The sequence below is a fragment of the Columba livia genome, chromosome 7 (assembly GCF_036013475.1).
Source record: "Columba livia isolate bColLiv1 breed racing homer chromosome 7, bColLiv1.pat.W.v2, whole genome shotgun sequence".
Lineage (NCBI taxonomy): Eukaryota > Metazoa > Chordata > Aves > Columbiformes > Columbidae > Columba > Columba livia.
Window position 1 is genome coordinate 41,181,676 of NC_088608.1, and position 27,832 is coordinate 41,209,507.

Consider the following 27,832-nt stretch of genomic DNA (forward strand, 5'->3'; position numbering starts at 1 on the left):
CGCGCTCCGGCCACGCCCCAGAATCATTAAATGGTCACACACTGTGGTTTCAGTGCAGGGGAACCTGGACACCGTGGTGGATTTGGCCAACAAAAGCCTCTGCAAGTCTTACAAGGCCAAGGCGCAAGGTGTGCGCTGGGGGCGGAGCAAACCTGGTGTCCCGGGACAGGCTGGGATGTGACCGGCTGAGCAGTCCTGAGGAGAAGGGCGTGGGAGTTATGATGGGTTTATCTATATTTACTAGAAGTCTCTTAGCATTTTTTTATTTTACTAAACGGTGTTTCTCTCAGTCCAAATTTCTCCCTTCACTTTCGATTCTTTCCCCTATTGGGAGGGGAAGGGGTAGTGGGTGAGCGATCAGCTGCCGCGGTTGTGTTGCCAGCTCGGGTTAAACCACGACACGGGTGAAGGTCCAGAGGAACATCTGTCATGGTGGGGTCATGGGCACTTGAGCTTTGTGGAGCAGCTCAGTCAATTGGGCCTCTTCAGTCTGCTGAAGGGGACACAGGGCACTGGAAAAGCAGCGACTCCTGCTTGGGGAGATGATGGGGGAGGCAAACCCTTCTGCAGTGGCGGCTGGTGGGACAGAGGCAGCAGCCACCAACACCCTCCAGGGAGCTTTGAACGGAGCATTAGGAAAAACTGAGCAGGCGGGTGGTGCTGCCCTGCAGCAGGACACCCGGGGACTCTCGGTGATCCCCGCCTTTGGAGGTTTCAGCTCACCAGAATGTCACCCAGCCTCACCCTGGGGTGGCTGATACCCTACCAGAGACTGCCCTATCGGTCCCTTTCCCAAAACCCCTTCCATGCTGTTGGAACGATAAAGGACTCAGCATTCCAATTTAATGTGAATCACGCAAAGCCATTTACTACAGAAACAAGCTTCCTTATATATGCAACTGTTCTCCGATCGCACGTCCACGCTCCAAGCATGTATTCACTCATTGGATATCATCTATGTTCCCGAGCTGTCCACACGCTGGAGTCCCACTGATGACAGGTCCGTTGATTTACGTCACGTTGAGGCCTTGTTATTGTAGAAATGCCTCTCTCCCAGAGCAGGTCCTGTTTTCAGCTTTTTGGAGTGGCCTTGAGATTCCTTTGGGCCTGACTAATTCAACAATAAATCTCCGTCTAACAGAAACCCCTCCACACACGGATGCTGAGGGAGCTGGCTGAGGTCATTGCTGGACCACTCTTCATCATCTTTGCCAAGTCTTGGGTAACGGGAGAGGTGCCTGAGGACTGGAGGAAAGCAAATGTCACTGTAGTCTTCAAAAAGGACAAGAAGGAGGACCTGGGTAACTATAGACCAGTCAGGCTCACCTCCATCCCTGGGAAACGGCTGGAATGACTTATCCTTGGTGCCATCTCAAGGCATATCAAGGATAAGAGGGTCATTAGGGGCAGTCAGCATGGCCTCACCAAGGGGAAGTCGTGCTTGACCAACCTCATTGACTTTTTTGAGGACATAACAAGATGGATGGATGATGGCAGAGCGGTGGACGTGATCTACCTTGACTTGAGTAAGGCATTTGACACAGTCTCCCACAGCATCCTCACAGCTAAACTGAGGGAGTGCGGTCTGGATGACCGGGTAGTGAGGTGACTGCGAACTGGCTGAAGGGAAGAAGCCAGAGAGTCGTGGTCAATGGGGCAGAGTCCAGTTGGAGGACTGTATCTAGTGCAGTGCCTCAGGGGTCAGTACTGGGGCCTGTATTATTCAATACATTAATTAACGATTTAGACGAGGGAATAGAGCGACTTTCAGCAAGTTTGCTGATGACACCGAGCTGGGAGGAGTGGCTGACACACCAGAGGCTGTGCTGCCATCCAGAGACCTGGACAGGCTGGAGAGTTGGGCGGGGAAATTTAAATGAAATATAACAAGGGCAAGTGCAGAGTCTTGAATCTGGGCAGGAACAACCCCAGGTTCCAGTATAAGTTGGTGTCACGGAGGCACCCCGGGGTTAGTTTGAGGGACAAGAGGGTGAAGAAGTGAGAAGTAGGGTTTTAGCCCTTCAAAGTGACTTGAATACAGGTTCAGATATCAGTTGAGTAAATTATTAAGGGCCAGCAACTAATACAACAGGAGGTCCACAGAGTGCATGCACGTGGCATCACCCAAAACAATGCCGGAGCCACCCCTGAGTCCGGGAAGAGTCCACACTTGCCTGAACACGGCGTGGGATTATTTTTAAATACACGTGCAAATGTGCACGGAATATTACACGTGCTTATGTCGAAGCACGGGAGGACACATGCAAATGTGCACGGAAAGTATAAACACATGTGCAAAATGTGCACGGAAAGTAGATGCACTCACAATCCTGCGAGGGTTAATTTTACTTACACCCGTGGCGGCAAGGCAAGCGGAGTCTTTGTCCCGGGCAGGGGGCGCCGTGGCTCCTGGTGTCAGTGGCGCAGCTCGTGCTCCAAGAGACCTGCAACAATGGGCGGACTCTCGACGAGAGTCCCGTTTTTTTATTGGGTGATCAGATCTGACTGTGGGCATTCCAGAAGCTTCTCTGCACCACCACACTGCCTGTGGGGGTGCCCCTGAAGCCTCCAAACATCCCCCACACTGGCCACGGTCGTCCAGCGGCTCCCTGGCACCTCGTCACTCCCTTCTCCTAACAGCCCTGGCCAGGGGGCTCTGGGGCCAAACGAAAGAAACTGTAGCAAAGAGAGAGGGAGATGTGTCTACTCCTTCCATGATGAAGGAGGGAGGGGGAGATAAGGGGGTTTGCTTTCTGCCACAGTTGGGGAATGACCTATTAGAGAGCAGCATAGAAGAAAGGGACCTGGGGGTCCTGGGGACAGCAGGATGAGCACGAGCCAGCACTGGGCCCTTGTGGCCAGGAAGGTACCTGGGGTGGATGAGAAGGCGGGTGGTCAGTAGGTCAGAGAGGTTCTCCTGCCCCTCTGCTCTGCCCTGGGGAGACCACACCTGGAATACTGTGTCCAGTTGTGGCCCCTCAGTTCCAGCAGGACAGGGAACTGCTGGAGAGAGTCCAGCGCAGGGCAACAAAGATGCTGAAGGGAGTGGAGCATCTCCCGTGTGAGGAAAGGCTGAGGGAGCTGGGGCTCTGGAACTAGAGAAGAGGAGACTGAGCGGTGACCTTATTAATGTTTACAAATATATAAAGGGTGAGTGTCAGGAGATGGAGCCAGGCTCTTCTCGGTGAGAACCAACGGTAGGACAGGGGAAATGCCTTCAAACTGGAACACAAGAGATTCCACTTACATTTGAGAAGAAACTTCTTCATGGGAAGGGTGACAGAACACTGGACCAAGCTGCCCAGGGGGGTTGTGGAGTCTCCTTCTGTGCAGACATTCCAACCCGCCTGGACACCTTCCTGTGTAACCTCATCTGGGTGTTCCTGCTCCATGGGGGGATTGCACTGGATGAGCTTTCCAGGTCCCTTCCAACCCCTGACATTCTGGGATTCTGTGATGCCACAGGCTAACTACTCAAGAATTACACCTGCTTTGACAAGTAAGGACGTGAAAAAGCTTCAGTTTTTCTCCTGAAGAACAAGGAGTTCCCTTACGGCACGGTCCTCTTTCTCCTATTAGTGACAGTGGCACTAATTCCAAGCCACGCTTGAGAGCCGCTTTATTTTTCCTTGTGTCCAAAGCTCATCCCGCTCATCCCTGGGAAGGACTCCTGCCAGTCTCTGCAAAGCACATCTCTCCAACCTTGTGTCATCCACAGGTTTCTGTTCAGCCCAGGACACTTCTCCCCATCCCTTCAGCACACTGCCAGCTCTCAGGTTTTCAGCTGCATGGAGTCAGGCCGCTCCCTTCAAAGTCTTCCCTACAAAAGTCTTCTCTACTTGCTGATGCCAACTATATCGCCTCATATGATGTACGGCTCCACGCTCCTTCTGCAGAGCTCCATGGACGGGGCAGTCTTCCTCTTTCTTTCATGGTTATTCACCTTTGCTTGTTTTGTTTTGTTGTTGTCAGGTTTATTTGTTCTGTGGGGACCTCTGCAGCTCCTCCGGCCAGGGTCACCCCTACCCTCCCAGCTCTTCCCAGGGCCAGGAGGGAGGCAGGGGTGTCGGGATCAGCCCAAGGGTGCTGGCCACCAGTGTCCAACGTGCCCCTGAAGTCTCTGTCTGCTCTGCCCACACTGACCCTCACCTGCGCAGGGAGCAGAGCCCTCCCGGCCTGGGACAGGAGTTGGGGTGTTTCCTCCTTCCTGCCAGCCTCCACAGACACCCCACTGTCCTCACTGTTCCTCGTAGATGACCCGGAGCTTCTCCTGGCACACGTCTGCCTGCTGGCGCCCGATGAGCCCCAGGCACACACAGCCTGTCACGCAGCCCGCTAGCCTGCCTGCCCAGAGACCCAGCTTCCTGCCACCAGCCCCATGGGCCTGGCCACGCTCCTTCCTGCCCCTGGGCAAGGCTGAGCCCAGGGCGGTGCCCCGAATGGGAAGCCCAAGAAGGCTGCGAGAGACCCAGCAAAGCTCCCACGGGGAGCCCGTGTGCGAGCCCAGGTTCAAAAGGGCAGCAGGAATCCCCGTGGGCCCCACATGGGGCAGGCAGGGCTCTGCAGCTTCCCGGCAGATTTGGCAGCAGCCGTGGCTGGAGCTAAGCTGCCGTGGGGCAGGGAGGGTCCCTCGGCAGGGCTGTGGCTCACCCAGGAACATGACGTCCTCCTCACGCAAGGGCTCCTGCGGGCTCTGCAGGTACGGCAGGCTCTGGCGCAGGTAGTCCTCCACTCTGCTGCTGTCCTCCCTGAGCTGGTGAGAGCACCAGGGGACAGGGCTGTCGCAAAGCCTCCCCCGACGCCCAGGACTGGCCTCGCCTGCCTTCCCCTGCCCAGACACCCATGGTGCCCAGCACGCAGCTGGCGCCGCGGTCTGGAGGGAGCCGGGGTCTGGGTGTCAGAGTCCATTAGCAGCCGTCCTAAATGCCACCGCGCCAGCTTTATTTACCCGGAGCCATCCTGCTCCTTCGTCGGCAGCTTGCTGGATCTGCACTCTTTTCAGAGTGACACGGTAAACAGCTCCTTCTTTTGCTTCTTCACCCCATCCTGAATTGTGCCCTGCCAGGAGAAGGGGCACTAACACCCAGCACTGACGGCCGCTGCATGAACATTTTGATCCACAAGGGTTAGTACCAGTTCTCTCAGGAGCTCTGCTGGTGCAGAGACTGTTGGAACTTGCAGCTGTGAACAGGAGGGAGCACATGAAAGCAAGAACATCGCTTTGAGCTACAAAACCAAGACTGAGCTGTGTTGCCACGGGTGAACTGATCTGATCTGCTGGGCTGTGCATTTAGGTTTTCTGTGTAATACTGAAGTGATCTAGAGTAGGCTGAGGCAGATACAGGCTTGAATAATCTGACTAAAATGTGTTGTCTTCTTTTTTCTTCTCTTCATTGGGTTAAAAGGGAAATAATTGCAGTCTTGCAAGAATTCAGCTTATCTGTGGGTCTCTTGTTTTTCTTTCATGCTGCATTCATTCTATCTGATTTCACTAAATCCTACAAGGGTTTTATGACCCTCTCACAGCCCTGCTACAGTGCCAAGTGGGCATCATTAAACCAGACTCCTCCTTCACAGCTTGCTTTTCAGCGCTGTTTGGATTTGCAGGGAGGAGCAAAGAACAAGAGAATAGTAGACAATGAGGTACCAATTAACTTTTGAAATACGTATACTGGTCCCCCTGCAACCGCATAATGTTTGTCATCATACACAGCGCTTGAACAATTAAAATATCAGGGCTTTTAAGTACCACAGCGTTAAGCACAGCAATAGCTAAATTAGAGAGGATTTCTTTCGAGGACACTGCAACAAAATCCTGGTTTGGGGAGGCTGGGGTTTGGGTTCTTTATGAGCTGTTTGTTTTTACCTCCTCCGTCTCTAAAATATCCCCTAGTCACACAGAATGGTCCGTACGCCAGTGACTTGCCTCTTGAATGCTCTGTGGAGTCTCCACGTCTTCCTTGGTTGGTTCCTCAGACTCTCCTGAAGGCTGTGCAGGGACTCCACATCTTCCTCGCGTGTCTTCCTCCTGGGTGTCCTCCTCCTTTGTCTCCTCCAACATCTCCAAAGACACAGGTTCCGAAAAGAGAAATTCTGAGCCTGTTTGAAAACAACAGAAAGGCAGTTTTGAAATGCCGATAGCACAACATTTACTTTTCATGTCCTTTCTCTTTCTCTCTCCCTTGTGAAACACAACAATTGAAAAAGATCAGCACACAGACAAGGAAGATGCTCAGTCACGTTCATTAGGCGCAGCGCCAGCCCCTCTCAGCCCAGGGCACGGTTACCTGCAGCCAAGGCCCCTTCCAGCTCCCCTCGGTCGCTGCTTTCTCTATCACAGTCGGTGCCGCTGTTCAGTGGCCTGAGCCGGTAACCCAGACAGCGCATCTTCTTCTGCCTCGCCTGCCCTGCGTGTGTCAGTGCGGTGCTAAGGCTTCCTCCACCAGGACACTTCCAGATTGAGAAAATGGGTACTGAACATGTTTCTGGAAGCCACCTGTTTTTCTACGGGAGGCAATAATGCTTTTCCCAGCAGAAGTCAGCTCCAGCCCTTCTCCCTTTTTGCTGTTATGACTCTTGTCTTCCAGCCTGTGCAAACTCCGAGCTTTCCAAAGCCCAGACTCCTACCCTCCAGCTCAGTCAGAACGCAGCATTAACACTTGCTTTTGCATTCAGTTATTTCATGTTCACTCTTAAGATCCCTCAGAATCTTCTCTCTCTCTGACTCTCCTTATTTCCATCTTTTAGAATCTTCTCACCCCTGCTGAGGCTGCTTCTCGCAGATCAACACCTGCCAGAAGCTCCCAGTGCTAAAGATCACTGCGAGGCTTTTTCTTTCCTATGCTACCATTGTTACTGTCGGTAACAATTCCAATCTGACCCACCCAGCTTTGAGATGCACCTTCGTTTTGATGCCAAAAATGCATCTGCAGTTCACAACAGTGACACAAGGATCCTGTGGGACACAGGAAACATTTCCATTACTAACAAAAAGAGTGTCAATGATTTACAGCCTGCAAGTGATGCGTATCACTTGTGATCTATAAATCCTTGCTCTCACTGGGATTCACCTTAATACTTGGCCCTCCCTCCTTCCCATTGTTCGCTCTACCCACGCTCTTTTGTTTTGTTTTCATTACATCCTTTGAGACAGACTTCTACCCGTTTGCAAAAATACCAGGACAAGAAAATATAAACCCTGGCTGTGACCTTGAGGCACTATTACAATGCAAAGATAGACTGTGCGATAGAATCATTTTGGTTGAAAAACACCTCTAAGATCATGGAGTCCAACCGTTCCCCACCCCCGGCACTGACCCGTGTCCTGAGACCCTCATCTCAGGTCTGTCCAACCCTCCAGGGATGGTGACTCCAGCACTGCCCTGGGCAGCCTGTTCCAATGCCCCACAGCCCTTTGGGGGAGAAATTGTTCCCCACATCCAACCTCAACCTCCCCTGGCGCAACTTGAGGCCGTTTCCTCTGCTCCTGGCGCTTGTTCCTGGGGAGCAGAGCCCGACCCCCCTGGCTCCAAGCTCCTTTCAGGCAGTTCAGAGATCAGAAGGTCTCCCCTCAGCTCCTGTTCTCCAGATGAACCTCCAGGTCCCTCAGCCGCTCCTCATCAGACATGTGCTCCAGCTTGGTGAGGCCAAGTCCCAGGTGGCCGGTGAGGGAAGAGGTGGGATTGGGGAGGGGTGAGGGGCAAATTCATCCATAAAATGTCCAGCCTCACAGGGCTGCTCTCCTGCCCATCCAGATGTCTCCAGGAGACCCCCTGGATCAATACCCATTGTAGAATGCTGCTATCACTTCTTGTATACGATGAAAAATGATAGAAAACAACTCGGAAAGAAAAACCCCTCTTTTATGAGATCATGTTTGAAATCTTCACCATGAGGTATCTGACGGAAAGCTCTCCCAGGAGTTGTCCGAGTGCTGAGGACTGTCTCTCAGCCGTTCCTCCCAGCAGAGCTGTTCCAGCCTCGGATCCTCCCTGTGGCTCCTCTGGCCGCTCCCGCTGTCCCGCCAGCCCAGCCGGTTCCCGAGGGAACGCTCCAGTTTCTTGCCCGGTGTCGCGGTGGCAGCGCCCCGGCCCCACAGGGACCCAGCGCGGGGCTGGGGCGGGCACAGGAACCGGCAGCAGCAGGTGAGGACGTGCACGGTGGTCCCCTCTGCTCTCCTTCCCTGGGGGGCCGCCCTGCAGTTATTGACATAAAGAACAACTTGGTGGTCTAAATAAAAGAGGCTGCTGTGAGCTAAGAGGAGAAAACAAAAAGGGGAGCCCAGAGAAAGGGGAGGGGAAAAGACACAGACAGGGAGAGGGAAGTGGGGGAGTAGAAGAATCAGAAGGGTTTTCCCTTAGAAGCAGAAAGGAAAAAAGGAAGGAAACTTTAAGAACAGAACCCCCAGATCCGTCCCCAGCCCCAGCTGCACAGCGGCGCCCAGAGAGCCGGTGCAGCCGCTGCCTGGGGAGGAGGCGACTCTGCAGCCTCCAGCTGTGGTGTCTCCAGCTCCCATCGCCCCCGGGGACACGCTGCCCTGACAAGGCTGGCAAGGCTGCCCTGCTCCAATGACTGGCGCAGCCACCCCGCCGTCCTGAGCAAGGAGGCAGCAGCCAATTCTCCAGCCTCTGCAGGGATGGGAACAAGAGCGGGGGCCTGGCTCCGCACCCCAGCCCAGAGGGAGGGCAGAGCCCTGGGGTTTAGGCGCTCTCCCCGCCCGCCTCCTGCTTAGCAAGGTACCAGCATCATTCCTGCACTCCCCAACACAAGCCCCGGCTCCGGAGGCACGAGGCACCTACTAAAGTCTCTGGGCAGAAGCTCAGACTCACCTATGTGTCGGAAAGCGCCAGCTTCTTGGCCGGTGGTGGTGACATGGTGCTGCTGGGCTGCGGAGCAGCCCTGGCCGACAAGAAGGCTTTCAGATTTGCCAGCACCAGGCTCGGAGAAGCCCTGCTGCGAGGGTCCCTTGCCGGTGTCCCGGTGTTCTCCCCGCTGCTCCACGGCTCCTGGCCAGGGATGGGCTCCGGCAGCCCAGGGGAGGCGGGCAGGGGCCCGGGCTCCCAGCAGCGCTTCCGGGGAACCTGCGCTTTGGCCCCACTGGTGTGACTGGGGCCACAAAGTCCTGGAGCCGCTCTGGGCGCGGGTGGCGGCTGCGAGGAGCGCGGCTTCTTGGGCCTCTGGGCTGCGTCACCGGGAAACGCTGCAGCCGCGCGTTTGGCTTTCAGGGCCAGCTTGGGTGACGGTGACCCAGAAGGCAGCTTGACACGGCCAGGCAGGCTGGAGGCAGCTTTGGAAACGGGACCCTCTGAGCTCTTCCCCGGGCTGGGGATCCTGGGGAAGGCAGAGCAGGGCGCGTGTTAACTGCCAGTGTCGGAGCGACTGCAACACTCTCGTCATAGCTGCGCACGAGAACCAGGAGCCAGAAGCTCCGAGGAGGTGAGGAGCTCTTGAGCTGCCGCAAAACCACAACAAACGGCTGCCGCCCTCCCCTGAGCCAGCACACGCACGTGGGCACTGGGGCTACTTGGGCCAAGCTCCTTCCCACATCCAGGCATGTGCCCCCAGCCCTGTCCCACACTCTGAGCAGGGACAGAGGGGCCGGGGACACAGGGCACGCTCACCTGAGGTAGAACAGCACATACGCCTGCTGGTTAAGGACCACCTTGATGTTACTGGGGCGGACCACGTTGTCATTCATTTGGTACCACTGCCCGTCGCTGGCCTGCGGAGGGAGAGAGAACGGGGTTGGGCTGTGTCCAGGGACGCTCCTGGCCTGAGAAGCAGCAGGAACAGCGCCCGTCGGCAGAGCTCCGCTCCCCAAAACCCGCAGGTGACCCCGGGCAGGTGAGGGGTCTCTGCAAGAGCAGAACTCCACGCTTCCTGTGATGGAGCACAGCCCGTACCCCACAGTGCTCCACACCACGCACCTCTGCTGAGCATCCTCCTGCCGACCCCCAGCACAGAGAGGTGCCAAGAGAGCGCCCTGGGCTCACCTTCACGTAGCAGTAGTAGTGTCCTGCGTGGCTGCTGTACCCCGAGTGCACCAGCACCGCGTAGAGCCCGTACATGACCGGATCCCCGCTGGTCTGGGACATGTACGGGCGGATGTTCAGGAGCTCAGGGTAGCCCACGTCCTGCAGAGAGAGGATGTCTCAGAAGCCTGCACAGCAGATGGCAAGAGCAGCTCAGCTGTCCTACGAGTCCCGTCTCGCGAGGGAGGGGGAACCCGCTGTCCACAGGCAGAGCCCACGGTGAGGAAGATGCCGGGATGAGCCAAACTCCCACCACAGCACAGCACAGCTGGGGAAGGGCTGCAGGACTGCGGTAGAGCTCGCACCGCGCACAGAACCACCTCCCACCCTGCTCGGGGCAGCAGGGCCTCGGGACAGGACACAGCCCCGCTCTGGATTGCTGAGCACTCACCTTTGTGATCTTGCCTCCGGTGAAGTCGGCAAAACGCTTCAGAGCAAGCGTGAGAACCTTGGGCGCTCGGTGGATGGTGAAGCGTTTGGTTGCCGACACTTTCTTCTTGCATCTGCACAGGGAGAGCTTGAGCTGTTCACGCTGTTCCACCACCCAGGTGCTTGCCAGCCCTGGCCAAGCCACAAACCCCACGGAAATGACCCTGCTGAGAGCGGGTTCTGCTCCAGGGCACCTGCTCACAGCCAGGTCTGCTGGCTCAGGTCCCCGTCTCAAGACGAGGGAGATGAGGAGTGACAGGCTTCATCGCAGGCTTCACAGCCACGCACCTCACGGTTTAGCGGTGGAGCAGGTAGAGAAGCCCTCCTGTACTGCAGCTGCCCTCCTGCTTCCCACCAGCACACCCGCGGCCCCTTCCCGCCCCAGCCCCGCACACTCACTTGTCACACAGGTAGGCGTTCTCTCCGCCCAGCAGGTCTGGCTTCACAAACAGCTCCAGTGCCTGCTCTACGTTTGCGGCTTGCTGCCAGGACAGAGGAGAGGTCAGGGCCAGGCAGAGGAGGCAGCGCAACAACAGAAGCTGATTCCCTCTTGCCTGCACCGTGCCTGACACTGGCAGGTTAAACAGCCTCGAGCAGTAGCGGTGCAGCTGCAGGAACATCCCCTGCAGAGCAGAGCTCCTCCCCACCTGACCCTGCCCCGGTACCGTGATCTCCACCGGCAGGTCCAGACAGGGGTCAAAGGTGTCCGAGACTGCTTTGCACATCGAGCACTTCACTGCAAGAGAACGAGCAGTGAGCACCCCCTGGCACAACACGGCACCACCACCCCCAGCACAGCGCAGGCGGCTGCCGTGTTGCCCTTTTCCGCGTTTGGGCTCTGGGACGGCAGCACCAGCATTCGCAGCCTGTACGTGCTGGGACAACAAGTGTTGCGGGACAGCTGGCAACGTGGGTTCCTTTGCTGGTGGCAATGAGCTGGGGACCCACAGCCAGCAGCTTCGTGGCCCACAGATACCAAAACACTGACCAGCTGCAGCTCTGCATAATTTGCACATGCTTAGTGACTTTCCCAAGTTACTGCAAGGCTCTCGGGGAAACAGCTGCCCTGAGAGTCACAGGCCCAGGCCCTGGCAGCCAGCACTCACCACGGGACCGCAGGGAACCGCCAAAGATCTGGTGGATCAGGGTGGTGGCTTGGGTCTGGCGATCCAACCTAGAGACGGCAGCTGGGATCACACAGCGCCCGCCCCAAGAGCCACCCCCACGGGCCAGCGCTGTGTCCTCAGGATCCAAACCCAGCCCAGTCACAGGATTTGGGGACAGAACCGCAGCTGTGCTGGGGTGGAGGTGTCAGGAGAAGGCAGACAGCAGCCCAGGGCTGTGTCACAGAGGGGCAGAGAGCTGGGCCATCCACCCCAGACCCTGGAGTCAGCACCTCCCTCCATGAGCCCAGCCCGGGGGACACGTTCACCCCACAGTCCCCTCCCACGGGCACAGGGGACCAGCAGACAAGGGCAGTTGTCACCACCAGAGGCCCCACATACTCGGTGCAGTCGGGCAGGCAGGCCTTCTGCATGGCATCGATGGTGAAACGGAGGAACTCGTGTGCGTCCTCTTGCCTGCCCAAGCGGATGTGCGGGGCGATCTCTGCAGGAGAGGGAGGGATCAGCCGCAGCACGCGCTGCAACAGAGGCAGGTCCTCCCGCCCTCCCTCGGGACAGCGACTGCGGGGTTTGAGCTCCCTCGGCCCAAACCAGACGTCAGACTCATGTGGGCCGTGGGGGAAGCCCCACAAGGCCCGTGAAGGCCCTGGCAGGCTCAGTGAGTCGTCTCGGAAGAACTTCTGCCAAGACCTGCCCTGATCTCAAAGGTTCTGCTCCTGCAATAGTCTCTGCCCTCCTGCACGGCTACAGGAGGGGACGCGAGGGCAGCCATCCTTACTCTTGAGGTCTCGGACAAGGGACACTGGCTTTATCACGCTGCCGCTGTTCGCGAACGCCTGCGTGACGTGGTTCTGCATGACGCACATCATGCAGAAGCCGCTTTGGTGACCTGGAGTGGGAGAGGAGAAGACAGAACGTTGAGGACAAACTCATCTTAGTCCTGGCTGTGTCCAGCACAGACAGAGCCTCTCAGACGCAGGATGCAGAGCTCGGGAACACTGCTACGGCCAGGAAAAGTGGATGCTCCCGTATGCAGGAATGTCCTCTCCACGGAGAAACGGGCAGGAGGGAGCAGAGAAGGCACATCCCGGCAGCCGCACAGCCCCGGCAGAGCCGTGCGCAGGGTGCTGAGCGCAGCCCCGGGACAGGCGGGCGCTCCCCTCCCCACTCACAGGTGCGGCTGTGCTCCCTGGACAGCAGGTAGTTGGCGAGCGGTGGCGTGTACGTGAGGCACTGCAGGGTGGCGTTGAGGAAACAGGTGTTTCCCAGGTTGAGCAGCCCGGCGCTGATGCGCTGGACACGCTGCCACTGCATGGCGAGGCGCCCTGCAGGGAACAGCCCCTTCTGGGGCGCAGGGACGCCGTCCCCGAGGCGCCCCGGGGTCCGGTCGCTGCCTGCGGGGAGAGAGAGGCGGGTGAGCCGCGGGCTGCGCAGCGCAGGGAGAGCCCCCCGGCCCTCTGCACCCACCCTGCTTGCCCGGCTGTCCCTCCTCAGCGCCGCGGGGGTGCTCGGCGGGCTCGGTGCGGGGGTTGAGCAGCAGGTACTTGGCCCGCAGCAGCTCCGGCTGGCCGGAGAAGCCGTGGCTGGCGGGCTGGAACTCGATCTTGTGCAGCAGCACCTTCGTGGCCGAGGTGCTCAGCAGCCGGCCCAGCGCCCCGGCCTTGCCCGCGTCCCGCCGCGCTTTCAGCAGCTCCCTCGGCTTCGCCGTGCCCGCCATGGCGTGTTGCCGCACGTGCCACCGCCTCGAGGTCGCGCCGGTCTCTCGGCCTCTCCCTCTCCACCACCACACACGCTTCCCGCGCCTCCTCCTCAAGTCCCGCCCTTCGCTGCGGTCGCTCGCGCTCGGCTCGGCCCACTGACTCCTCCCCTCGCCTTCGCCGTCCGCTCCGCTCCGCGTCCAGAACAGGACTGAGCTGCGCCTGCGCGTCCCGGCAACGCCAGGGGCGGAGCCTGCCGGGGGCGGGGCTTGTTTGTGACACCATCGCGCTCCGGCCACGCCCCAGAATCATTAAATGGTCACACACTGTGGTTTCAGTGCAGGGGAACCTGGACACCGTGGTGGATTTGGCCGACAAAAGCCTCTGCAAGTCTTACAAGGCCAGGGTGCAACGTGTGCGCTGGGGGCGGAGCAAACCTGTTGTCCCGGGACAGGCTGGGATGTGACCGGCTGAGCAGTCCTGAGGAGAAGGGCGTGGGAGTTATGATGGGTTTATCTATATTTACTAGAAGTCTCTTAGCATTTTGTCATTTTATTAAACTGCGTTTCTCTCAGTCCAAATTTCTCCCTTCACTTTCGATTCTCTCCCCTATTGGGAGGGGAAGGGGTTGGGGGTGAGTGATCAGCTGCCGCGGTTGTGTTGCCAGCTCGGGTTAAACCACGACACGGGTGAAGGTCCAGAGGAACATCTGTCATGGTGGGGTCAGGGGCACTTGAGCTTTGTGGAGCAGCTCAGTCAATTGGGCCTCTTCAGTCTGCTGAAGGGGACACAGGGCACTGGAAAAGCAGCGACTCCTGCCTGGGGAGATGATGGGGGAGGCAAACCCTTCTGCAGTGGCGGCTGGTGGGACAGAGGCAGCAGCCACCAACACCCTCCAGGGAGCTTTGAACGGAGCATTAGGAAAAACTGAGCAGGCGGGTGGTGCTGCCCTGCAGCAGGACACCCGGGGACTCTCGGTGATCCCCGCCTTTGGAGGTTTTCAGCTCACCAAAATGTCACCCAGCCTCACCCTGGGGTGGCTGATACCCTAAAAGAGAAACAACCACCATATTCTACCCCTCAGCCACCTACCAAAACCAGGGAGAAAATACATTGATCAGGCATCATAAAAAGGCAATTCTGTCTAAGAGGTGTAATCTTTAAATATCATTTAAATATAACTTAAACAAAGGAATAGCCCTGAGAGCAAAACCAGGAGACCTGCGTGGTCAAACAGGAGATGCTGGGTAAGCTCAAGTGGAAGAGGAGGTTTTATAGATCATGGAAGGAGGGGCTGGCCACTTGGGGAGAATGTAAGGCTGTTGTCAGAGAGTGTAGGGAGGCAACTAGGAAAGCTAAGGCCTCCCTAGAATTAAACCTGGCGAGAGGGGTCAAGAACAACAGGAAAACCTTTTTCAAATATGTGGCAGATAAAACTAACAGCAGAGGCAATGTAGGCCCACTGATGAATGAGACGGGTGCCCTGGTGACAGAAGATACAGAGAAGGCAGAGTTACTGAATGCTTCTTTGTCTCTGTCTGCTCTGCCGGAGGCTGTCCTGAGGAGCCCCGTACTGCTGAGGCCCCAGAGGAAGGCAGGACAATGGAGGAGTTTGCCTGGGTTGATGAGGACTGGGTTAGGGAGCAGTTAGGCAATCTGGAGATCCATAAATCCATGGGTCCGGATGGGATGCGCCCGCAGGTGCTGAGGGAGCTGGCTGAGGTCATTGCTGGACTGCTCTCCATCATCTTTGTCAAGTCTTGAGAAACAGGAAAGGTGCCTCAGGACTGGAGGAAAGCAAATGTCACTGTAGTCTTCAAAAAGGGCAAGAAGGAGGACCCGGGCAACTGTAGGCCGGTCAGCCTCACCTCCATCCCCTGGAAACTGCTGGAACGACTCATGCTTGGTACCATCTCAAGTCATATCAGGGATAAGAGGGTCATTAGGGGCAGTCAACATGGCTTTACCAAAGGTAAGTCATGCTTGACCAACCTCATTGACTTTTATGAGGACATAACAAGATGGATGGATGATGGCAGAGTGGTGGATGTGGTCTACTGTGATTTAAATAAAGCATTTCACACAGCATCCTCACAGCTAAACTGAGGGAGTGCGGTCTAGATGACCAGGTAGTGAGGTGACTGTGAACTGGCTGAAGGGAAGAAGCAAGAGAATCGTGGTCAACGGGGCGGAGTCCAGTTGAGGCCTGTATCTAGTGCAGTGCCTCAGGGGTCAGTGCTGGGGCCTGTATTATTTAATATATTCATCAACAATTTGGACGAGGGAATAGAGTGACTGTCAGCAAGTTTGCTGATGACACCGAGCTGGGAGCAGTGGCTGACACGCCAGAGGCTGTGCTGCCATCCAGAGACCTGGACAGGCTGGAGAGTTGGGCGGGGAAAAATTTAATAAATATAACAAGGGCAAGTGTAGAGTCTTGGGAGGTTGTGGAGTCTCCTTCTCTGCAGACATTCCAACCCGCCTGGACACCTTCCTGTGTAACCTCATCTGGGTGTTCCTGCTCCATGGGGGGATTGCACTGGATGAGCTTTCCAGGTCCCTTCCAACCCCGACATTCTGGGATTCTGTGGTGCCAGAGGCTAACTACTGAAAAATTACACCTTCTTTGACAAGGAAGGACGTGAAAAAGCTTCAGTTTTTCTCCTGAAGAACAAGGAGTTCCCTTACGGCACGGTCCTCTTTCTGCTACTAGTGACAGTGGCACTAATTCCAAACCACGCTTGAGAGCCAATTTATTTTTCCGTGTGTCCAAAGCTCATCCCGCTCATCCCTGGGAAGGACTCCTGCCAGTCTCTGCAAAGCACATCTCTCCAACCTTGTGTCATCCACAGGTTTCTGTTCAGCCCAGGACACTTCTCCCCATCCCTTCAGCACACTGCCAGCTCTCAGGTTTTCAGCTGCATGGAGTCAGGCCGCTCCCTTCAAAGTCTTCCCTACAAAAGTCTTCTCTACGTGCTGATGCCAACTATATCGCCTCATACGATGTACGGCTCCACGCTCCTTCTGCAGAGCTCCATGGACGGGGCAGTCTTCCTCTTTCTTTCATGGTTATTCACCTTCGCTTGTTTTGTTTTGTTGTTGTTGGGTTTATTTGTTTGCCTGCTTGTTTCATTATTGTTGTTATTGTTGTTATTACTATTATTATGATATGCATGTCAAATATTTTCTGAAGCAACACAACACAGTTATCCCCCACAGCTTCACCAATTCCATATTTCCCCCTATCTCAAGGACGCCATGTGGAAACTGATGACTGGATGTTTTTCTGAAGCAATAACTGCCCCTTATCTGCTGCATGGCAGTCTTAATTTAACTCACTGCAGGCTCGACATGTCTTCTTTATTTTGTTGTGATGCTGGGATTTTAAAATTGTGTGAATGTTTTCATCCTTTACTGATTCACTGTCTGTTTTTCTTTTCATACCTAATTGCTGGGTAAACGAGGAGCCCTGCTCTCTGGGTCTTTACCTGAAATAAAGGACTTTCAGAGACTATTTTTTTCCCTGAGATCCTTTCTCAAAGGCCTTTTTGGAGCTGCAGGGACAGTTCCTGTGTGTGGGTAGAGGGGAAAACAGTCCCGGAATGGCAGCAGTGCCAGGGAGCACCAGCGCCTGAGGAAGGAGATGGACAGAGAGCAAACCTGACCCAGCAACTGTGGCGCAGTGCTGGAAATGGCGACGGGAGAGACCAATGTCCTGGGCACCTTCCCATCCTGTCCCTGCACCGAGGGCACAGAGCGGCCTCCTCTCTCCTGCCCCTGCGTGTCCTGGCTCTGCAGCTCACCCCGCTGAGTGAGTCCTCCCCCTGCATGGCCACACAGCTCAGCCAGCACCGGGGTGTCCTCTGCCAGCACTTTCCAGCTCAGCCCAGCCCCTGCCCAGCTCTCCCCACAGCCCCGGCTTTCTCTCCAGCCCAGCCCAGCAGAGCAGCCCAGGCTGGGCTGGCCCACGGCCGTGCCCGGCACAGGGGCTGCAGAGCTCTGGGCACTCAGCCCACAGCCCCAGCCCCTCTGAAGGGCTCAGCAGCTGCTGGGGGCACAGACGGGTCTCAGCCCCACCCACAGCCCCAGGGCTGGAGCTGGACATGGCACGAGGGCATGGAGACCAGTGCAAACCCAGGACTGCTGGTGTCAGCTCCAGTAGACCCCCAGCACAGACGGCCTGTGCCCCTCAGTGCCAGCCCCTCTCCCCAGGCCAGAACAGGAGTGCTGCTCCAGCAGCAGAGCAGCCGGCCCCAAATGAGCGTCTGCAAAAAGGGGTTTCTCTTCCTCCTGGATTCCCCCCTGTAGGCACAGAAATGCTCCCCTGCTCTTCTCCAGGGACATCCCTTTCTCCAGGTGTCCAGGCTGCTCTGGCTGGCTCTGGTTTCCTCTCCGTGCTCCCCGCATGGCCCTGATCTGGCGATGCTGCTCTGCAGAGCCAGGGGCTGTGTTGCCCTGGGGCCGTGGGGTGTCTTTGCACTGGCCACGCTGTTCGGGGTGGGAAGCAGACCCAGCTGGATGAGCATCGCCACTGCTGAGCCCTTTCCATCTTCCCAGCTGGCTCAGTAGCCAAGGGCAGGACCGTGGGGTGTCTCTAATGGCACAAAGGGCAGGACAGGGCTGCACTAGATCCAGCCAGGGCCTTCACCAGAGGGTGTCCTGAAACACTCTCCAGTCTTATGTTACTTTGCCTGCTGGCTCCTCACAGCCTCTCCTCTCATTAGCCCATGATCTCCTGATTTCACCTTTTTGTCTGGGAGGCTCCTTCTTGGATGGTCACTTATTTTAGGAGGTGCCAGTCACTGCCTGTTGGGACTCATATGCTGTTCCTGGAAATCTCCTGACATCACTTGGCAGCTTGTGGTTCTTCTCCAGGATAGCATTTGCCATAGGACCCAAGGCAGGTGCTATCTGCATGGACATTTGTCACCACAAAGAGAAGTTTTTTTCCCATCCTTTGGTTCCTCACACATCATCCTGGCACTCTGAGCTTGTTGCTGTGACTCCATTAGGCATCCCAAGGTAGCAAAAGTCCCTTTGAGGGAGCAGTTTGTCGGGCATATTCCTGACACCAGCTTTGGAAGGGTACCCCGCCCTGAGGAGCCCCTGTGCTCTTGGTGGTGCCAGCAGTGAGGCCAGATCTCACACAGTGGTTCCCATGGCCTGCTCCTGTCCACAGCCACAGGGATGCCACTGTAGATACACCAGGACTGTCACAAGGTACACAAGACCTTAGCGGCAGCACAAATGCAAGAGCACAAGAGGACAGTGGAAGTGAGGAGAGGCCAGCATTGAAGAGGCCACATCCTCCATGTCCGTGGCTCCAGGGAAGCAGCAGCTGTGATGACAATCAGGCGGCAGAGGGGCAGCGCCTGCTGAGTCAGCAGGATGCAGCCTCTGGGTCCCATGGGCAGCTCCTCCACGTGTCAGCTGGGATTTTGGGTCCTTAACCCTTTCTGTATCCCCAGCTCCAGAGAAGATTGGAAGAGATGGGAGCTCAGACAAATTGTTTTCTTCAGGGTTCTTTATTTATGCAAGAAGACTGGTTCTGTATGTACATGTGCTGGTTTCATCTGGGATAGAGTTCAATTTCTTCATGCTTGTATGACGCTATGTATTGCCCTTGGGATGAGAACAGTGTTAGTAACACACGCATGTTTTAGTCACTGTTGAGCAGAGCTTACCCAGCGCCAAGGCCGTTTCTTTTTCTCACACACCACAGCAGCAAGTGGGCTGGGGGTCCACAAGGAGCTGGGAGGGGACACAGCTGGGACAGCTGACCAAAGGGACCTTCCACACCATATGATGTCATGTTCAGCAGTAAAAGTCGGGAGCAGAAGAAGGGAGGGCAGGACACTTGGAGTGATGGTGCTTATCTTCCCAAGTAACTGCTAGGTGTGCTGGAGCCCAGCTTAGCTAGAGGTGGCTGGGCACCCACCTGCTGACAGGGAGGAGCAAATGCAGTTCTTGTTTTGCTTTGTTTATGCACACAACTTTAGATTTATCTATCAAATTGCCTTCGTCTCAACTCCTGAGTTGTCTCACTTTTAGAGTTCCAATTCTCTCCCCCATCCTACTTTGGAGGAGTGAGCTGTGTGACGCTGAGCCGCCTACTGGGGTTTCACCAGTGTCAAGAGGTGGGATGAGTAATACTATTTCATGGCACTTCTTGTTATCATAGGTATAAAGGCAAATATATAAAATAAAGAAAAAACCAAAAATAGTCCTGATTTTTCCTGAGATACCCTGGAAGTCTTCTAAGTTGTATGGGTACCTTAATGATGCTGAAATAGTATGTGTTCAAATCCTTTCCTCAGGGAATCCTTGATCTCTCTGTTCCTCATGCTGTAGATGAGGGGGTTCACTGCTGGAGGTACCACCAGGTACAGAAATGACACCACCAGGTCCAGGGACTGAGAGGACATGGAAGGGGGACTCAGGTAGGCAAAAAAAGGGGTGCTAACAAACAGGGAGACCACGGCCAGGTGAGGGAGGCACGTGGAAAAGGCTTTGTGCCGTCCCTGCTCAGAGGGGATCCTCAGCACGGCCCTGAAGATCTGCACATAGGACACCACAATGAACACAAAACACCCAAACTGTAAACAGGCACTGACCAAGGGAAGCCAGACTTCCCTGAGGTAGGAGTTTAAGCAGGAGAGCTTGAGGATCTGGGGGATTTCACAGAACAGCTGTTCCAGGTCATTGCCCGTGCACAGTGGCAGTGAAAATGTATTGGCCGTGTGCAGCAGAGCAACGAGAAACCCACTGGCCCAGGCAGCTGCTGCCATGTGCACACAAGCTCTGCTACCCAGGAGGGTCCCGTAGTGCAGGGGTTTGCAGATGGCAACATAGCGGTCGTAGGACATGATGGCGAGGAGAAAATACTCTGTTACGATCAAGAATGAAGCAGAAATAACTTTGCATAGCAACGCAAGTAGGAGGTGGCCCTGGTGTCCGTGAGGGAATTGGCCATTGCATTGGGAACACTGATGGAGATGAAGCCAACATCTAGGAGGGAGAGGTTGAGGAGGAAGAAGTACATGGGGGTGTGGAGGTGCTGGTCACAGGCTATGGTGGTGATGATGAAGCCGTTGCCCGGGAGGGCAGCCAGGTAGATGCCCAGGAAGAGCCAGAAGTGCAAGAGCTGCAGCTCCCGTGTGTCTGTGAATGCCAGGAGGAGGAACTGGGTGATGAAGCTGTGTTGGACATCCGACCCTTTGTTTATGAGGCACTGCCATGGGAGGGAAGCACACTTATGAGTTAGGACTGCTCCAGGCAAAGCTTTTCCCATTCTCTAGCCTCTCCAATCCCCTGCCCTGCTCCCCACACACACTGCCTGTCTCTTTTCTTTCAGTACCTTCATGTATCCCCAAGGCTGGAGCTCTGCGATGTGGGAAAGGCAGGACGTGTGGCTCCAGCTAAAGGGCCTTGGACAGGTTATACAGAAGTATGTGGACCAACGGGTCACTGGGGCTTTGTTGCCAGGACACCCTGGGTCCAGCTGTGTTGTCCCGCGGGCAGCGGCAGAGGCCAGGAGTGACACTGCTTGGAACGCTCAGGGTGGTCCCCATGGGAAGGACACCATGGGACTGGGCTTTGTCTTCCAGCTTTAGTGAAAAAAAGATATTCAAATATGGCCATTTTTGAGAGAGAATTTATTCTCTTTGGCTCCCACAGATCCAGCAGCTCAGCAACCACCATCTCTGTTTTGGTCTTGGGAACTCTATCAGTAGGTTGTAGAGTGTCTGAAATGCCAAGTGCTTGACGCAGGTATCAGGGTCTTCCATCAAGGGCAGGAGGACTGCAAGAGAGGGACGCAGAGCAGAGATGAGCCCCCACTGCCTGCAGAGACCCCCAGGAGTCCCCTCCGAACTGTGCCAGCCCCACTCGTCTCTTCCCCTGGCCGGGAGGAGCAGATGAGAGCAACAGGCCAGCTGGAAGCTGCTGCTCCGGGACGTGCCAGGTGCCCCTGCCACATCCTCTGCCCCTGAAGCGCTTTCCTGGAGGAGGACCAGGCATGGCAGCGCCCTGCCCAGGCCCTGTCCCCTGCCCACCAGCACAGCACGGCCCCCACTCACCTTTGGTGATTTCATTCAGCTTCTCCACCTTATTGCTGCGGTTCTTCAGGTACCGCGCGCCAAGCCCTGTGCACAGAGCTCCTGTCAGGCCTCTGCTCCCCAGCACGCTCCCGGCAGCACGGCCCCGGCCCGGCCGGCTCGGCTGCACACCCTGCACCCCTGGGCAGGGCTGGCCCCGGGCAGGACAGGACCCAAGGCCGCTGCCCGTGCAGCGGTGGGGACGGGGGCCAGGCTGCCAGCAGAGGGTCCCCGGGGGCTGTGGCTCACCGGTGAACCTGACGGCCTCCAGTCGCACGGTGGCCTGAGCGTCCTTCACATACAGCAGGCTCTGACACAGCTGTTCTTCCAGCCTGCTCTTGTCCTGCTGGAGCTGGTGAGAACACAAGGGCATGGGTCTGGTACAGACATTGCCCAGCCACCCGGACCAGTCCCTCCTACCAGTGGCCTCTTCCCTCCCAGACAGGAGCCCTGTGGGGCTGAGGTTCAGAGAGAGCAGAGGGCAGAGGGGGCCTGGCAGTGCTGAGAGCCCTCTGTCCCACGGCCAGGGCCAACATGTGCCAGGGTCTTATTTAGCACCTGGGGGCAGGGAGGGGAGAGGGGCCTGGAGAAGAGCCCTTGGGGGGTCTGTGCTTGAAGGCAGGGAAGGAGGATGTGGCTCCAGGCTGTGGGCTCCGGGCTGGAACAGGGCAGGTGAGGCTCAGCTGCACAGCCCTCCCCACGGGGCACCTGGGGCAGCCCTCGTCCAATTCTTACCAAACACTCTCCGATGCGGTGTATCTGATGTGTCTGGACCAGGGTGCTGAGGTTCCTCCATCCCAGGAACCCTGCACAGTCCAGCAGGGCGTCCCTAGAGGCCTGCAGAGAAGCAGAGGTTGGGAGATGGCACCGCACCCCGGGGGAAGACACCTGGCACCTTCCCTCCTCTTGGCCCAGCATGAGCTGTTCCCAGCCCCTTGTGGGAAGAGGCATCAGGGAATGGAGTCTGAAGTGGGTTCAGTGCCCAGGGCAGGGACACGGGGCAGCTGCCACCTCAGGTGTAGCCTGCTGCTGGCCAGCAGAACAGAGATCCTCAAGAGCTGCTGAGCTTCCACCGGGGCTGGGGGCAGCCTGAGGGGCAGAGGAGCTGAGGGCCCACGGCTGCAGGCAGTGAGGGCTGGAGTCCCAGAGACCCCGGGGCAGGACGGAGCCAGCAGCAGCTCCCACGGGCGTCCCCCAGCAGGACACCTGAACAAGCTGGCTCTGCAGCCCTTGTAAGTGCTGCAGCCCCCTGCACAGCCCGAGTTAGCTGGCCCAAGGCAGGGGGAACTGGGTGAGCAGGACTTTGTCCTGAGGCCATCCTGCCCTCAGGGGCTGGGGTTGTCTCCGGCCCAAACACCTGGGGGTCTCTTGGGCACAGCCCTGGGGGACAGAGCTGGGGGCTCAAAGACCTGGGGGCAGTGATGGGGACTCACAGCCCTGGCCTCCCACACGTGCAGGAACAGTTGGGAAGCCTGTAGGGACTTGTGTGGGGTGGCCTTGGGCTGCTGCTGCAGCACAGCCTTCCCAACAACTCTGGTCACTGCACCTTGGCCACGCTCTTGCTCTGGTCATTCATACGGAGGAACAGTGGGACCAGGACCCTCTTCACTGTCTTCCTCAGCATCTTCTTGTTTCTCCCCACCACAGTGTCCATCACATCTCTGAAGAGGCTGATGGAGAACTCCCGCACCAGGCTGGACTCCTGGTAGGGTGGAGGATGGGGAACTTCAGCAACAGGCACTCCCAGCCCACGGTGAGCAAAGGGCGTCAGCGTGGCTGATGTGAGGGGTCGGATCCTGAGCACAGGAGCCGTGGGGCAGATCTACAGCTGAGGCTGGATGGCCCCAGAGCCCTGAAAGGCCATGCAAGAGGAGCATGAGGGGAGCCCTGCCCGAGGGCTGCCCACGGGGCTGGGCTGAGGGGCAGCTGTCTTTGCCGAGTGCCCATCTGTAGGGCTCGGGCTGGGGCTCCCAGGGCAGCCTTACATCATCAAAGAGGGGCAGGAGCTTCTCCGCCAGCTGCAGAGCGATGGGGCTCGCCTCCTCCCGGTCCAGGTGACCCATCGTGTTCCTGAAGAGTAGCAGGGCCTTCCTCTTGACATCACTGTTGGTGTCCTGCATGGTCTCCATGATGTCTGGCAGCAGGACCAGTATTTTTCTTGCCTGTAAGAAACACAGTTTCCTTATTGTGAAGCGCTGAAAGATCACCCTGGCAAAAATGCTCTGGCCACTGAGGACCAGCCTCCCGTTCATCTTCCCAGCAGGTGGCACAGGAGTCGCGGCAGCAGCCTCCTGACAGGCAGCGGCCACTGATGGGGATGTGGGGAGAGCATGGAGCAGGGAAGGGGGGGCAGGAGAGCAGTGTCCCCTGCTCAGCCACCCCCTTTTCTGAGAAGCCTGAAGGGGCGGAAGGATGGGAAACCCTCTGTGCCTGGAGGGCTCCCCAGGCGCCCACCAGCCCCCTCCATAGCAGAGAGGGGGACTGGAGCCATCACTCCACATTCAGACTCCCACCAAGGCCAAGCCAACGCATTACCCACTGCTGCAGCCCCCAGCTGCCAACATGGCTCCAGCTGACTGTGCCTCACTCACCATCATATGTGCCTTTGAAAGCGTGATGAGGCTCTCGAGCACCACCGAGAGCATCATCCAACTCGGATTCCTCAGGAAACTCTCGGGTTTGTAGAGGACAGCAAACTTCTCTGATCCAAAGTCAGTGCGCAGCAGCAGCTAAAGTGAAGGCAGCAGTGAGAGAACAGCAGAGCCGGTGGGGCTCCCTCCAGTGTGTTGGCACGAAGGAGGCATGACAAGGCCGGTGGCAAGTGTCTCCTCTCCCCAGAGCTGAAGGCCCTCAGCCCGTGCAGAGACCGTTCCTCTGCCCCAGGGCCAGCAACTGGGCTGTCTCTGGCTTCTGCCCCTTTCTCTGTCCCTGCCCCAGCTTTCCAGGGGGCAGAGCCGGGCAGGGCAATGCAGGCGGGGGTGAGCACAGTGCTGCCTGGGCAGGGGCAGACGTGGTGTGTTTTCACCAGGGCCGAAACGGCACGGGGCAGCCCCAGGCGTCTGGCACAGGGTCTGGTGGTACTGGTCAGGTCCATGCTGACCCTGAGAGGCCGTGTCTGTATGTCCTGGGGGAGCTGGCCATTCGGAGCTGACAGACAGGGAGGGGGCTGTGCCTGGTTCCCCGCAGGGGCAGGCACAGCCCTGAAGATGAGCGCGGACACTCACAGCCAAGAGACTGATGCAGGCGTCCTCCATGGCACAGCTGAACACCTTGTGCAGTTGCAGGTCCTGGAGCACGCTGCGCAGCTCGGTCAGGACGCTCCACAAAGTCCCAGGCATGGAGATCATCACCTCCCACATGGCCAGGGCAGCGCTGCAGAGCCAGAGCGCCCGTCAGCGGGGCTGCCTCGGCCAGGGCAGCATGTCCAAGCCAGGTCCTCCAGAGCCGGGCGGTGCTGCAGCCCTGGCCCTGCCCACCATTTTTGCTTGGGGTGCCCGGGGGCCCTGCCCGGGCAGGTTGGACGGGCCTGAGGTGGTGTTGCCCTTTGGGCAGGGAGGAGCGTGGTGGCGCTGGGCTCCAGATTGGCCAGTTTGGGCTGCTGCGGGCCTGGCTGACCCAGTGGGGCTGGGACACGTGGTGGGATGGAAGCCCTTCTCCTTGGGGATGTGGGTCTGGCAGCCAGAGAATCCCTGTGCCCTCCTCCCCACAGGGAACAAGCCCCCAGGGCTGTCAGGGCCAATACCTGTCACATGTTGGAGAGATCTCCAACAGGCTCCTCACCACTTCCCTGGAGCACCGCTCCGTCAGCAGGAGGAGGAGTGAGTGCAGGCTGTGCCGGGCTGGCTCCGTGGAGACGCCCTTGATGTTTTTGTAGATGTATCTCATGAGCTTTGGCACCTGGATGTGAGACGGGTGAGGATGCTGCAGCCCCTGGTGCTGCTGCAGCCATTCCCCAAGCTGCCACTGAAACTGCTGCCCTCCCCGTCCTTCTCCGCTCTCTTGAAATGGCTTCAGGTGCCTGAGAGAGCTGCTTTAGGGAAGGAGGGAAGGACAAGGCCTGACAGGGCTCACAGGCAGGACAATCCAGCCACAGGGCACTTACATCTGTCATCCAGGAGGCCGGGTCTCCCATGGCCGTGTCCAGGACCCTGCTGCCCATCTGCCTGTCACAGATATCCTCTGCTGTCAAGGCCTCAATGGCCACCATGAGAATGTCCGTCATCTGGGCAGGCTGGCGGTTTTCTCCAAACTCCTACAGGAGGAAGGAAGATGGGGAAGACATGTCGTGCTGACCACCCTGCTGGTGCTGCTTGGCTGAGCACCATGAGCAGCTCTGGCCAGAGATGCCCGGCAGCGCTGTCAGCAGTGCCTGCAGGGAAGCTGGAAACAGGGTCTGCCGTCACTGCAGGGGGGAGGATTAGAGCAGAGGCTCCCCAGGTGGAGGGAGGAGGGTTGGGAGCATGGGCATTATGTGTTTGCCCTGCTGGGAACCAGGGCTCCCTGGTGTCCAGGACGGCTGTACCACCCTCGGACAGTCCCTACGTGGGGAGAGCAGGAACCCTCTCACCAGGGACAGTGAGGCCATGCCAACTCTGCTGATTCTGGGTCGCTTTGCTCACAGGTGTCTCCTGACACAAGGTGGGAGCTCGTTACCTTGGCCATGTTGATACCGTGGTGGAGTGAAGCAATTGTCCAGATGCTCACAGAATCCCATGCAGGTTGGAGCTCTGGATGCTTTGGGTTCTCCTCTGGCAGTGTCTCGCCTACGTGGAGGGGAAACACAGAGGAGTCAGTTGGACACAGCATCTTTGCCAACAAGCTTCCGCAACCATGAAAAGAGCTTGAAGCTCAGCACGGCTGAGGAGGGCGGCTGTGCTGGGGCCGGCTTCCAGCTGCTCCTGGGCAGCCCTGGTGGTCAAGCACCGCCATGTCCCCCACCTGCAGGACTGCACTGCCGCTGTGCCAAGGAAACGTGATCCTGGCATCGAGCTGGTCGCTCTCACTGGCCCATTTGTTTACTGGCCCGGACCCTTGCCCAGCCCTGAGGCAGCCCTGCACTCACCGGTCTGCATCAGCTGGACCGTGGGGACCTTGCAGGCGTCCAGCAGAGAACTGCTCTCCTGGGAAGCCTCCACCTCTTCCCAGGCCGCCCTTGGGGTGCTGGGGGGCGGTCTCTTTGCCATCCTGTGAAATGCCGGGAAGCGGGGGGAAAGGACGGGAACTTAAGGGAAAGTCCTCTGTACTATTGGGGAAGGGGGAACTTCAGGCAAAGGCCTCTGTGCTCTGAAGTGCCGGGACTGGCAATGAAAGTCGTGGGCTGTGCTCGAGGTCTCCTCGCCAGCTCCGCTCTCCTGTCCTGTCCCGTCGCTGTCTTGACAGACAGTGCAGGGCTGCGGTCACGCCACCTGTATATGGCACCGTGTGGTGTCACACAGCGGGTCACAAAGGGCCTCACTGTGACGCATCACCCAGGCTGGGAGGGGCAGGGTGTCCACTGCGGGGTGGACCTGTAGGTGTAACAGCACCTGTATTGGCATCTGTGCTGCTCTCTGTAACCTTCTCTTCAGCTGTATTTGTGTCAATAGCTTCATGTGCCATGGTTCCTCCACCTGTGATGGCACCTCAGCTGGTGGTGCCATCACTCGCTGTACCTGCTGCTGGATGCGTCAAGGGCAGTTCTGTTTAACCTCTTTATCAATGATCTGGATGAAGGGATTGAGTGCACCCTTAGTAAATTTGCAGATGACAACAAATTGGGTGGGAGTGTTTCATCTACTGACAGGGAACGCTCACTTCCCTGGTCCTGCTGGCCACACTATTCCTGATACAAGCCAGGATGCTGGTGGCCTTTTTGGCCACCTGGGCACACACTGGCTCATGTTCAGACGCTGTCACCAACACCCTTAGGGCCTTTTCCTCCAGGCACTTTCCAGCCGCTCTTCCCCGGCCTGCAGCGTTCATGCAGCACATCCATGTTCACTGCCCATCAGAGCCACCTTTACTTTGCTTTTCCTGATATGTCATCTCTGCTTCCAGTTTTCTTCTCTACCCAGACCCTGCACCTGGTTTCTCAGTAGTGTTCCTCGGTGGGACCCATTAGCACTACAAGGAAGTTTGGAGTTTGAATCTGACATTGACTTCTTGAGATGTTTCTTCAACTTCCTCTCAGGGCCTGAGGTTCATGGACTCAGCAGCAAACCCACCAGAGGGGTCATTAAAGTGCCTTGTGCTGCTCCTGTGCTGCTGAGCTGGGCTGGGCTCCTGGCACAGAGGGAGCTCATGGAAGCGGCAGCGCTGCAGAGAGACAGCTCTGCCCAGGAGCAGCTCCTCTGCACACGCAGCAGGGATGAGGGCTCTGCCTGGAGCTGCTGAGGAGGGAGGAGTGAGGAAGTGGCTCAGGACTGGGAGCGTGACCGAGAGTTCACTGGAGGAGACATCTCTGCAGCCCTTAACAT

At 57.4% G+C, this 27,832-nt stretch overlaps 1 protein-coding gene across 1 annotated transcript; it reads right to left on the bottom strand.

Moving 5' to 3' along the window:
• Positions 1-8,828: 8,828 nt before the first annotated feature.
• Positions 8,829-13,301, bottom strand: LOC135579959 (ubiquitin carboxyl-terminal hydrolase 36-like). Its single transcript, XM_065070013.1, has 11 exons — positions 13,052-13,301; positions 12,757-12,978; positions 12,363-12,473; positions 11,966-12,068; positions 11,567-11,634; positions 11,126-11,196; positions 10,860-10,942; positions 10,423-10,534; positions 9,993-10,133; positions 9,621-9,721; positions 8,829-9,330 (listed from the first exon to the last, which is right to left on the bottom strand). Exons 1-11 carry the CDS (start codon positions 13,299-13,301, stop codon positions 8,829-8,831), a joined length of 1,764 nt encoding a protein of 587 aa, XP_064926085.1.
• Positions 13,302-27,832: the final 14,531 nt, after the last annotated feature.

Excerpts from the sequence above, each read along its gene's own strand:
- LOC135579959 (XM_065070013.1), bottom strand. The coding sequence starts at position 13,301 with ATGGCGGGCACGGCGAAGCCGAGGGAGCTGCTGAAAGCGCGGCGGGAC. Across the intron at positions 10,943-11,125 it reads ACCTGCCGGTGGAGATCACG|CAAGCCGCAAACGTAGAGCA; the intron begins GTACCGGGGCAG and ends CTGTCCTGGCAG. Across the intron at positions 10,134-10,422 it reads CCGGAGGCAAGATCACAAAG|GACGTGGGCTACCCTGAGCT; the intron begins GTGAGTGCTCAG and ends CTCTCTCTGCAG.